The sequence below is a fragment of the Myxocyprinus asiaticus genome, chromosome 46 (genome assembly GCF_019703515.2).
Source record: "Myxocyprinus asiaticus isolate MX2 ecotype Aquarium Trade chromosome 46, UBuf_Myxa_2, whole genome shotgun sequence".
In the NCBI taxonomy this organism is placed as follows: Eukaryota; Metazoa; Chordata; class Actinopteri; order Cypriniformes; family Catostomidae; genus Myxocyprinus; species Myxocyprinus asiaticus.
This window is the reverse complement of record NC_059389.1, coordinates 11,587,547-11,600,849: the sequence shown is the minus strand read 5'-3', so window position 1 is coordinate 11,600,849 and position 13,303 is coordinate 11,587,547. Positions and strand designations below refer to the sequence as shown.

At 35.6% G+C, this 13,303-nt stretch overlaps 1 protein-coding gene across 1 annotated transcript in view; it reads left to right on the top strand.

Moving 5' to 3' along the window:
• LOC127436089 (neuron navigator 2-like) overlaps positions 1-12,844 on the top strand; it is a 92,001-nt gene extending 79,157 nt beyond the window's left edge. Inside the window, exons 28-40 of the mRNA XM_051690019.1 lie at positions 182-262; positions 924-1,077; positions 1,160-1,307; positions 3,429-3,526; positions 3,636-3,731; positions 4,219-4,387; positions 4,628-4,863; positions 5,476-5,630; positions 5,735-5,806; positions 6,851-7,047; positions 7,652-7,770; positions 7,888-8,091; positions 8,484-12,844. Of these exons, the coding sequence (XP_051545979.1) occupies positions 182-262; positions 924-1,077; positions 1,160-1,307; positions 3,429-3,526; positions 3,636-3,731; positions 4,219-4,387; positions 4,628-4,863; positions 5,476-5,630; positions 5,735-5,806; positions 6,851-7,047; positions 7,652-7,770; positions 7,888-8,091; positions 8,484-8,597 (1,843 nt within the window). The 3' untranslated portion in view covers positions 8,598-12,844. The remainder of the gene's footprint in view (positions 1-181; positions 263-923; positions 1,078-1,159; positions 1,308-3,428; positions 3,527-3,635; positions 3,732-4,218; positions 4,388-4,627; positions 4,864-5,475; positions 5,631-5,734; positions 5,807-6,850; positions 7,048-7,651; positions 7,771-7,887; positions 8,092-8,483) is intronic.
• Positions 12,845-13,303: the final 459 nt, after the last annotated feature.

The window sequence follows — 13,303 nt, the reverse complement described above, 5'->3', positions numbered from 1 at the left end:
GGAAAATAATCCACTTTTATAAACTAAAAGGTTTGTTTAACCCACACCTAAACTTTATGTTGCTACCAAGTAACTCAGTGTGAATGGTACTGTCAGATATAGCACTTCAGAAATACCCAATGCAACATGCAGCACACTGAATCTTTCTCATCGTTCATATACAGTATGTGTATGTTCATAGTCCTCAACTGTCCTCCCTGCCTGCACACGGGCGTGGCTGGGGCTGTAGCAGCACGTCCATGAGGTCTGCCTCTCTAGCACGGTAATAAAGAATGGCACAAACCATACCGATATTTAATAATCTTTGATGATCATATCCCAGAACACAATGCAATGTATTGATGTTCAACCAGTGACTACAGTTTTGCCTTTCAACACTTGTTTATCATTGCCAATCCCACTTAACTATTAAAAAGAACTGTGTGTCCTCATTATAAATAATCAAGTATTGCTGCAATTTATGAGTGGATGTCTTCATGCTCTGTCTTCCATAGTGCATTGATGGAAAATTCAGTTTTACTGCTAATCATGATCTGATGGTTTGTGATTTTTCAAAAACACAAAACAATCAACTAAGCTAAAAAATAAATAAATTTGTTTTGTTTTGCTTTGCTTTGGTTTTTTTTTTTTTTTTTTTTTGCTTTTTGTTTTTTTTCTAAATGCATTTCAAAGCAATAATTTTAGTTTTCCTTTAGTTTTGTTTTTTACTGATGTATTTCAAAGCAATCATTTTTGTTTTCCTTTTGTTTTTTACTGATGCATTTCAAAGCAATCACTTTTGTTTTCTTTTTGTTTTTTACTGATGCATTTCAAAGCAATCATTTTTGTTTTCCTTTTTGTTTTTGTTTTGTTTTACTTATGCATTTCAAGGCAATCATTTTTGTTTTCCTTTTGTGTTTGATATTGTATATCTTTTCTCACAGGACATCCGAATGCACGGACAATGAGGCAGAAACTCTCATGCATTTACGCAGTGAACTGCGTGATAAAGAAATGAAATTGACAGACATCAGGTTGGAAGCTCTCAGCTCTGCCCACCAACTGGACCAGCTGCGAGAGTCCATGAATCGTATGCAAGTGAGCATCTGCTCAAACAGAACATCAATTGTGGATTGCTTAATTTTGTGGAGGTGTCACTTAATTAATTTTATACTGACAGATTGAGATTGAGAGACTGAAAGTGGAGAATGACCGATTAAAGATGGAGAGCCAGGGTAGCAGTAGCAGAGCTCCTTCTCAGATGTCCATCTCCCCTTCATCTGTAGGACTCTCCTCTCAACTGAGCCTCACAGAATCCACCAGCCTAGGTATGAAAGACTATTTAAAGAGTGTGTGTGTATATATATATATATATATATATATATATATATATATATATATATATATATATATATACTGTACATATAAAAATTCATATGTGTATATACAGTACTGTGCAAAAGTTTTAGGCACTTGTGAAAAATGTTGCATAGTGAGGATGTCTTCAAAAATAATGCCATAAATAGTTTTCATTTATCAAAAAATATCATACAAAGTCCAGTAATTCTCCTAGGTACACCTGGACACAGTTTTTCTTGGTTGTTGGCAGATAGGATGTACCAAGCTTCTTGGGGAATTCACCACAGTTCTTCTATCTATTTAGGCTGTCTCTATTGCTTCTGTTTCATGTAATCCCAGACTGACTCGATGTTCAGTGGGGGGCTTTGTGGGGGCAATGCCATCTCTTGCAGAGTGCCCTGTTCTTCTATTCTAATCTTTTCTATTTGCAAAAGTAATGTTTGGGAGTCCAAAATATATTTTTCCTATTGACACACTAAAGCTGAAGATATAAATAACCATCTTAAGACAAATGTTTTAGTGAAACATCTTAAGTGCCTAAAACTTTTGCACAGTACTGTATATATATATATATATATATATATAATTTATTAAAAATAAAAAACTTAAATATCACATTGACATAAGTATTCAGACCCTTAACTCAGTACTTAGTTGAAGCACCTTTGGTAGCGATTACAGCCTCAAGTCTTTTTGGGTATGATGCAACAAGCTTTGCACACCTGGATTTGGGGATTCTTCTCTGAAAATCCTCTCAAGCTCTGTCAGGTTGGATGGGGACCATCGGTAGACAGCCATTTTCAGCTCTCTCCAGAGATGTTCGATTGGGTTCAAGTCCGGGCTCTGGCTGGGCCACTCATGGACATTCACAGAGTTGTCCCTAAGCCACTCTTGCGTTGTCTTGGCTGTGTGCTTAGGGTCATTGTCCTGTTGGAAGGTGAACCTTCGGCCCAGTCTGAGGTCCTGAGCACTCTGAACCAGGCTTTCATTAAGGATATCTCTGTATTTTGCTGTGTTCAGCTTTCCTTCAACCCTGACCAGTCCCCGCCACTGAAAAACACCCCCACAGCATGATGCTACCACCACCATGCTTCACTGTTGGTATGGTATTGCGTAGGTGATGAGCGATGCCTGGTTTCCTCCAGACATGACATTTGGAATTGAGGCCAAACAGATCAATCTTCGTTTCATCAGACCAGAGAATCTTGCTTCTCACAGTCTGAGAGTCCTTTAGGTGCTCTTTCACAAATTCCAAGCAGGCTTTCATGTGTCTTACACTGAGGAGAGGCTCCCGTCTGGCCACTCTGCCATAAAGCCCAGATCGGTGGTGTGTTGCAGTGATTATTGTCCTTCTGCAAGTTTCTCCCATCTCCACACATGATCTATGGAGCTCAACCAGAGTGACCATGGGTTTCTTGGTCACCTCTCTTACCAAGGCCCTTCTCCCCAGATTGCTCGGTTTGGCCAGGCAGCCAGTTCTAGGAAGAGTCCTGGTTGTTCCAAACTTCTTCCATTTCAGACATATGGAGGCCACTGTGCTCTTGGGAACCTTCAATGCAGCCGAAATTTTTTTGTAGCCTTACCCAGATCAGTGCCTCGACACAATCCTGTCTCTGAGCTCTGCAGGCAGTTCCTTTGACCTCGTGGCTTGGTATTTGCTCTGATATGCATTTTCAGCTGTGAGACCTTATATAGACAGGTGTGTGCCTTTCCAAATCATGTCTAATCAATTGAGTTTGCCACAGGCGGTCTCCTATCAAAGTGTAGAATCATCACAATGGTGATCCAGAGAAATGGGATGCACCTGAGCTAAATTTCAAGTGTCATAGCAACGGGTCTGAATACTTGTGTCAATGTGATATTTCAGTTTTTTCTTTTTAATAAAATTGCAAAGTTATAAAAATCTGGTTTTTACTTTGTCATTATGGGGTATGGAGTGTAGATAGATATGACAAATATAATAATTTAAAGTATTTTAGCATAAGGCTGCAATATAACAAAATGTGAAAAATATGAAAGGGTCTGAATGCACTGTATATATATAATATATTCAAGCATTATTAACTCTTTCATTATGTGCTGACTTTTAGATATGTTGTTGGAGGACAGTGGAGATGGAAGTTCCTGGAAAGAGGGACAACATGTTAAAGTTGTGGTGAGTCTGGGGAAAGATCCAGAATGGAAAGAGGTAAGACTCAAGGCATTTCCCTCCATTCATTAATTAGATCCATTAGCAAAGATCATTCAATGATCACATCAGTTTTACTTCAAGCACCTCTTTGTTCTGCTATTGGCAGGAGTCCAGACCTTGTCAGTTCTTGCTGGGCTGCATTGGTGTCAGTGGAAAAACCAAATGGGATGTCCTAGATGGCGTAGTCAGACGCCTTTTTAAGGTACATAGGAGTTTACTGAGACAATTCAGCTGTTACACTGCAATAAATCCTATTCTTAATGAATGTTTTTTTATTTATTTTTTCAGGAAGAATATTCTAAAAATCCTAAAAACAAGATAAATTAACTTGAGAAACAAAATTATCTAAATATATTTATACTTGTTTTCAGTGAATATATCTTGTAAATAAGTGTATTTTGTTTTACTGTACTTGCAGACTTGTTTCTGCCAGTGCATTAGGTACAAAACACTTACTTTTAAGATACATTCTCTGAAAACAAGTCTAAATATCTAATGCAGTGTTGCCTTTTGAAGGAAATTGATCTTACTTTAAAAATATTTAAATAATCTAACTGGAAAATAAGTAAAAAAAAAAAAAAGGCTAATTAATTTTTTATTTTATTTTTTAATTTCTGTGCATCTTATGAAAGGCTTCTTCACAGTGGTAAATCTATTTTACGTTTGAAAAACATCTGTCACTCCAATAGGAATACATCATCTACGTGGACCCTGTAACTCAGTTGGGTTTGAACACCGACAGTGTGATGGGGTACAGCACTGGAGATGTTCATCGCACCAGTGATGCAGATACACCAGAACTTCTGCCATGTGGTTATCTTGTGGGAGAAAGTGATACCATCTCTGTCCATTTGAAAGGTATTATGAAGATACTGATCTGACACTGAAACTGTTCTTTTAAAGAAATTAGTTTTTCCTTTGTTCTTCTAGCTTTCTTAGAAATTTTAAAATTTCATATGGTGTTATGAGAAGATGCACGTGAAAATGCATACATGGAAAGTGACAGATTTTTTGTAGTTGTCATACAGAACTAAACAAGAACCTGTGCAGATTTTTTCCTTGCATATTCATACCAGTGATCCAAATCTACCTCTGCAGACATGTCCACCGACAGCCAGGACAGTTTGGCATTTGAGACCCTCATTCCAAAGCCTGTTTTGCAGCGATACATCTCTCAACTTGTGGAGCACAGACAAATCATCTTTTCAGGGCCCTCTGGTACAGGGAAGAGCTTTCTGGCTAGCAGACTAGCTGAATACATGGTCCTAAAAGAGGGAAAGCAGCTGGAACATCAAGCCATCGCCACCTTCAATGTAGATAACAAAACGACTAAGGTCAGTAGAACCATTTAGCTCAGTGAAGTAGTACTTATAAACAAGCATGTTCGGGATTCAAAACAAGTTAAGCTCAGTTGGCAGCTTTTGTGGCATAATGTTGAATACAACAAAAAATCATCGCATTTATTTCCAAAAAAATAAAAAATAAAAATCATGTTATATTAAGGCACTTACAGTTTTGATGTCTTGTGGCTACATTTTTAAAACATTGTGTATTTTAATGGTTATGGCCCCATTCACTTCCTTTTTAAGTGCCTCATTGTAACAATTTTTTTTTTTTTTTTAAATACACAAAGGACAAATCTAAATTATTTTTTGTGATAATCAAAATTATGCTGTTGATTGAGTTTCACCTTTATTGAACCTGGAACATTTCTTTAATAATTTATAAAACAAGTATACTTAATTTTCAGTTACTAATTTACAACGTTAGCAGTTTGGGATTCATTCCAGTAGAGTGAAATTCATGATTTTAAACATTTTTACAAAACAAACACAGCTAGATATCATTGTTTAGCCACTGAAATCAAGCAAAAATATAATAAGTTTGAGCATAATGTAAATTTGAAGGTACCAGTAAGAACGGACAATGTGTGTTGTTTAATACAGGAGCTGAAGCAGTATTTGTCTAATCTTGCTGAGCAGTATAAAAGCAGTGTACAGGCTGTGAACATGCCAGTGGTGCTCATTCTAGACAACCTGCACCGTGTCAGTTCACTGGGCGAGATTTTTAATGGCCTGCTTAACTGCAAGCACCATCAGTGGTGAGTTAAGCACCTGACAGTTCATCACAATGGTTCTAACTGTACAGATGCTGAAAGCATTTTTTGTTTCATGCTAATGTATAAATTGAATTGCTTTCTCACAGTCCTTATATCATTGGAACCATGAATCAAATAACAGCACCCACTCCAAATCTACAGCTTCATCATAATTTCAGGTACCATTTCATTCCGTTTATGGTGTGATACTGCTGATAGCCATGCATTGTTTATGTGTGTACAATTGTATTGATAAAATGTGATAAACCATTTAGTAAAACTTAAAAAAATAAATAATAAAAAAAATAAAAAATTATATATATATATGTTTTCCAGTAAAAAGAATTCTTACCCCACTGGCAAATATATTATTATTGTTTTAAGCATAAACCTCACTAAATGTTGTTGGATTTCTATGAAAACAAGACTTAATATCTTATGTAATTTTGCTTCTCAAGTAAATATAACTTGTTTTAAGGATGTTTAGATATTTGTACTGGAAATGTTTTGTAAGAAAACGATTTTTGCAGTGCATAAATGCAAGCATCATACATGGTGGTTGCTATACCGACAGTCTCCACAAGAGAGCTCTTTCAAGTAACCAGTCATGCATTTCCACAAAACTTTTTTGCTGGACTGTGTCATACATGTGTACAGTGCTGAGTATTGTAATGTGGTACTGTTTACAAATTACATGACTACATTTGTAATCAGTAATGTAATCTTTTGGATTATATGTTAGGTTAATATAATCTGATCACTTTCGGATTACTACAGATTTGTTTTTAGTAGAATAGTCTTGTACCATTTTGACATAAACATATAAAGACGATGAAAATATATGAAAATATTATTATTATAAAATATAATATTTATTACCAACAAAAAGAAGATTTGAAGACTTACCAAAAAACATATATCACCGTTAGGCTGATTTAGAATGAAACATTGAAAAAATATTTTTTAAAGATTAAAAAGGAAGAAGAATTAGGGGGATCATTAAATTATGAACAATAAACTGCCGTTGCCTGATTAATATATAATAAAATAATAACGAATAAAAAAGTAATTAATCTGATTATGAATGTTTTCAAATGTAATGTAATCTAATTATAAGTGCTTAGATTTCATGTAACCTAATTACATAATACAGATTACATGTAATCCTTTACTACCTAGCACTGCATGTGTAGAGGTGAAAAGGTCTTTTTTTTTTTTTTCAGATGGGTTTTATTTGCTAATCATACTGAACCAGTGAAAGGCTTTCTGGGTCGGTTCCTGCGGCGGAAGCTTCTAGAGACAGAGATCAGCAGTCGTGTTAGGAATGGGGAGCTAGTTAAAATTATCGAGTGGATCCCATGTGTCTGCCATCATCTGAACCGCTTTCTGGAAACACACAGCTCTTCTGATGTCACAATTGGTGAGTTAGGCCACAGCCAATCACATGAGAGCAACCAAATGCTTGCTAAAATTGTCTCAGCTTCTGCTGATTTGAACCAAAGCATATTTCTTATTCATAAACATAATTATTTACATTTCAAATATAATGTAGAGTCTTTGTACTGTATAATTAATACTGTAATTTCACTGATTTCTGACTCACATGGATAGTTCACCCAAAAATGAAAATTATGTCAATTTACTCACATGTCATTCCAAACCCATCTGACTTTCTTTCGTATGCAGAACACAAAAATACATATTTTAATGAATATTCTGGTCAGTCTTTTCAATACAATAGCAGTTGATAGGGACTCACTTTAAAGTTTAAAAATTACCTAAAAGTATCATAAATGTAGACCAAGTGACACATGCATTATATTCCAAGTCTTCTGAAGGCATCCAATAGGTTTTTGTGAGAAATAACCAAAAATCTAAGTCATAGGGTGAAAGAAAGAAAGTCATATGGGTTTGGAACAATATGAGGGTGAGCAAATTATGGCAGAATTTTCATTATTGAGTGAGCCATTTCTTTAAAATATTGCATCTTCTTAGACATGAACCTCCGCATTTGTCCACCACAGGGCCCCGGCTCTTTCTGTCCTGTCCGATGGATGTTGAGGGCTCGAGGGTGTGGTTCACTGACTTATGGAACTACTCCATCATCCCCTATATGCTGGAGGCTGTTAAAGAAGGGTTACAGGTATGGCCGCCTTCATTCATATCTTGTATTTGTTGCAATACTAATACTGACCTGCATTCTAAAGCTAACAATTAAACCCTGCTTTTTAAGTGAAAGTTTTCAATGCGTGTTCTGCAGATATATGGGCGTAAGGCAGCATGGGAGGACCCGGCTAAGTGGGTGATAGATAGTTTTCCATGGGTGGCAGGTCCACAGCAGCACGAATGGCATTCTCTACTACGCCTTAGGCCAGAGGACGTGGGGTTCGATGGATACTCTCTCTCACAAGAGGGCAGCCCATGCAAGCAGCCTTCTCAGGACAAATCAGAGGAAGACCCATTGGTAAGATTTCATCGATACTCCTTTAGATTATTGAACAAAATATTATTTTATAATAAAGTCATAATTTAGTCCCCCTCATGTTAATTCAAATCTGCATGATTTTGTTTCTTTCATGGAACACAAAAGGAGATGTTAGGATGTTAGGGACTGACAGCCTCAGTCACCATTTACTTTCACTGTATGGTTTTCCCATGCACAAAAGTGAATGGTGACTGAGGCTTAACATTAAGCCTAATATCTCCTTTTGTGTTCCATGGAAGAAAGAAAGTCATACAGGTTTGGATATATATATATGTGTGTGTGTGTGTGTGTGTGTGTGTGTGTGTGTGTGTGTGTGTGAAATTGACATCATAAATGCTAAATAACCTTTTGACCCGTTCCCATCACCACAGATTAATATGTTAATGAGACTAAAGGAGACGGCTCACTGCACAGGCACTGAGAGCTACGACAGTAACAGTCACCAAGATGATATGCTGGACTCTTCATTAGAATCTACACTGTGAACAACACTTTAAAACATAAAATATGAGACTAGGACTTTTTTAATGGCATAATAGGCTTTTGGATGGAATTACAGGGTGCTGGTAACCCTGAAATTCCCTGAAAATCAAGGTGCTGGTAACCCTGAAAAATCACACAAGCCCTAATGAATCCACATCAATTGAAATTAAAGTAATCTTTTCCCCCAAAAAGCATTTTTTTTTTAAATAACTGTGCATCTTTTTATGAGAGCTCAACATTCCAAAACATCTGAGAGCTTGAGAATTAAAAGGGTTAGTTCACCCCAAAAATTAAAGTTGTCATAATTTACTCACCCTCATGCTGTTCCAAACCCACATGGCTTGCTTTCATGGAGCACTAAATGAGAAGTGTGGCAAAATGTTAGCCTCAGTCTTTCACTTTTCACTTTTATTGCATCTTTTTTTCATATATGGAAAGTGAATGGTGACTGAAGATAACATTATGCCTAACATCTCCTTTTGTGTTAGAAAGAAAGTCATGTATGTTTGGAACAACATGAGGAGGAGTAAATTATAACAGAATTTTCATTTTTGAGTGAACTATCTTTTAAGTGTCTTTTCTGAAATTGACACTAGATGGCAGTATAACTTGTTCTATAAGGAGGACTTCACCACCTTGTTGATGAAATGATGCAACTCCTTGCAAACCGTTTTATAACAACATTTTTAAAATTCTCAAGTCAAATTACAGTTCCAGAGTAAATAATCTCAAGAACCAAGATGTAATGCCACCAATACTGACAACAATATTGATTTTCCTCATTTGTTTCAAAGTTTAGAATTAAAGTTGTCTATTTCAAAACTTCTGTTAAAACTCATATTTCCAGTCTCTCATGAGTTTCTTCTCACAAACCATACTCTTTCAGAAATGGACCTCTAGGGTGACTAATGCACTAGTAAACATCTTTGGTGGTGAACTTGATAACAATGCCTTACAACTTTGCGATGTGCTGTATACCTAACTTGTACTTTTTGTAACTTTCTACAAATGCAAATTAGCAAGGACATTAAAGCCTTCAAAATGTGCATGGTCTGTGTGACCTAACAATGGGATATAGTGTAATATGAGCTATATTGTGGTTACTTTTTTGGAAACAATAGAGTAAGTGTCGGGAACTTGTTAGTAACTTGCATAACTTACTGGGTTGTTGGGGAAAGAATTGAAAATATCAACACTAATTTAAGAGCTTCTTGAAAGTGAGCTCATTATGTGCCAAATCAATGTTTTGTGCCTCTTTTTATATAATGTCAAATATTTATGGAGATATTAACTACAGACAGTAAACTCTCTATGCAATGTTGTTACATACAAAGAATATTTTACATTCATTATGTTACACTATCTGGTAGAATTTTAATTAAACACAAACTGGACATGGCTCTGAGGACTGTCTATGATGGTCAGGATGAATGAAAACCTTCACAGACATCGAACATGTTACACCTTGTAACAACTTGCATTATTATTTTTGCAGTAAAGTGGCATTAACACATTCAAATCATGTTGATATCAGGACAAATTAAAGCCAAAACTGACTTTTTGTAGATTTGTATTCCCAGCCTTTTTCTGAATAATTCCAGCTTCCTGACAAGGACAAATGTATAAAACGTGAGTGTATATTTAGCCAAAATACTTGTTGAGGGGAGAAAAGACCCTCTATTGTGTATATCATTTGAGGTTTATACTGAAGATCTTTTGGGGGTATTTATACATACATTCAGAAAGGTCTGGCACATGGATCCGTGTAATGTGCTTTACTCTGAATTGGGGGTTAGCGTGTCTAGTGGCCCCCTCAGGAGTATTAATATGGCATACATTTGCATGTGGTCCAAATAGATTACGGAGCATTGCTTTTTTGGATGAGTGCATTTTCTTCACCCAGAAAATGAAGAGTTTTCATGCTTTTACTTGTTTTATTTTATGTTTTCTGAAACCTATTTTGTTAGAAGACCTTCAGTGGCAGATACCGCCAAATAATCTAGCTATACTTCCAGTACTGCCAAGATTTTTCTTTTACTTTAAGCATCTACATTTGAAAAAGTTTATACACTGCCTGGCCAAAAAAACAAAAACAAATAAAAAGTTGCATACTCTAATATTTAGTTGGACCGCCTTAAGCTTTGATTACAGTGAACATTCCTGGTGGCATTGTTTCGACAACCTATGCAAAGTCACAACATTTATTTCCATCCAGAGTTGCATTAATTTTTGGCCGAGATCTTGTATTGATGACAAGAAGAGTCAAACCACTCCGTAAAGTCTTCTCCAGCACATCCCAAAGACTTTCAATGGGGTTAAGGTCAGGACTCTGTGGTGGCCAATTCATGTGTGAAAATGATTCCTCATCCTCCCTGAACCACTCTTTCACAATCTGATCCCAATGAATCTTGGCATTGTCATCCTGGAATATGCATGTGCCCTCAGGGAATTAAAAAAAAAAATCAATTGATGGGATAACCTGGTCATTCAGTACACTCAGGTAGACAGCTGACTTCATTTTATTGCTGCATAATGTTGCTGAGCCTTGACCTGACCAATTGAAGCAACCCCAGATCATAACACTGCCTCCAGAGGCTTGTACAGTGGGCACTGTGCATGACGGGGGCATCTCTTCATACGCTTCTCCTCTTACCCTGACGCTTTGGAATAGGGTAAATCTGGATTCATCAGACCACATCAGCTCCACAGTCCAATCTTTATACTCCTTAACAAACTGAAGTCGTTTTTTACGATTAGCCTCACTAACAAGTGGCTTTCTTGTGGCCACACAGCTGTTTAGTACCAATCCTGTAAGTTCTCATCACATTGTGCAAGTGGAAATGCTCGTACTTTCACAATTAAACAAAGCCATGAGTTCTACTGTCGATTTTTTACAATGTGACTTCAAGTGTTTTAGTGATCTCCGATTACCATCATTCAAGATTTTTTTCTGACCACATTTCTTCTGCAAAGCTGACGGTTCACCACAATCCTTCCAGGTTTTAACAATGCATTGGACAGTTCTTTACCCAGTTCCAGTGATTTCTTCCTTTGCTTGATGCAAACCAATAATTTGCCCCTTCAGAAACACAGTAACATATTTTCCACGACCACGGGATACGTCTTCCGACATGGTTGTTTAAGAAATGAGAAACTACACACTGCATCATTTAGGGTTAAATGAATTGTTGCCAGCTGAAACATATTAATCACTGCAATAATGATACAGTCATAGACTCTTAAGTATCTGCTTAAATACAAACGGCAACTTTTTTTGGCCAGGCAGTGTGATGAATTGAGTTTAAATGATAATAGTGAAAGAACATATGGAAATAGTATGTGTACTGTTTCCGTTTGAATTTGCTGGTAATTTTAGAAATATGAATTTTTATTTTGTTTGTGTATATTTTCAGTTGTATTATATTTTTGTAAATATTTTGCTTTTTTGATGGTTTCTGTATGCTGTAAAAGAACATATTTGAGATGTTTTATGTAAAGAGTTTGTTTAGTCAAAATTTTTGTAATCGCATGCGGCCCTTTTTGGAATAAATGTGATCAGTTTCCTATCCAACTATCAGCTGCTTTCAGTTATTCAGTGGTAAATTGTAAACAGTTGGAGAAAATAATAATTGAAGCACAAGGAAACTAAGTATGGTGAAATTTTGAATTGTTCATTGAAAATGTTAAATGTTGGTGTTAAAACATTAATGCTTTAAATACCACTGCGATATTTTCATGGTTTGGAATCTAATAATGCTGGTCATCAAAAACTACTGAGAAATGTGTGATGCATTTTGTCTTTGAATGATTGCTTTTGTTTATATACCACTGCATATATACATATACATGGTTCCAAGACTAATTGTCTTCTCATGTGAATTTCAGATATAATCCTCTGACACAAATATATATATTTATAAAGATTATAATTCATTTTTGGGCAAAGATCAAATCTGATGTTAGGTTGTATGTCTGATCACCTAACTTTATTTAACCCTCTTATTGCGTTCAGAATTTGCATACACCTTTTGCATTTGTAGGTCAATTTTGACCTGGTGAAAATCTTATAAATGATTTGGTTTTCATCTAAAATTATATTTTAAGTCATTAATACATTCTTAACTGTTCTTACATGTAAAAAGATTGATATTTTTTGCATGTTAACTGACAAATATAAAAGTTATTAATATGCCTTTTTTGTTTAGAAATAATAAAATGTAGAATTTTTTTGAAAAATTATAAAATATAAATTAACTACAGCAAAACCAGTGTGATACGTGTTTTTATCAACATTTCTGTGAAAATATATCTAAATATAACATGGTATACAATTAATATTAACATCTAATGTGAGAATTACTAGTAATTTGAATGCATTTTCTATTACTTATAACTGCTCAATACAACTTGGTGGTCACAATTTATTGAACCAACAATCATACTATTGTTCATCAAAACAACTGTACAACTCATATTTAAAACATTAATTCTTTACTGTGTCTTTAAGCAAAACCTAATCTATTTACCTGCATAAACTGCCGAATGTTGATGTGTGAGGAGTATGCTGCAGAGTAAAATGTGGACAATTTCCTCTTTCAAGCCCTATTAAGGCAAAAGTGTGCATGAACAAAATCTTGCCACACTCCCTTTTAGCTCATAGTACCTTTGATTTAGTTTATTTGTTTATTATGTTTGTTACATCTGTCAT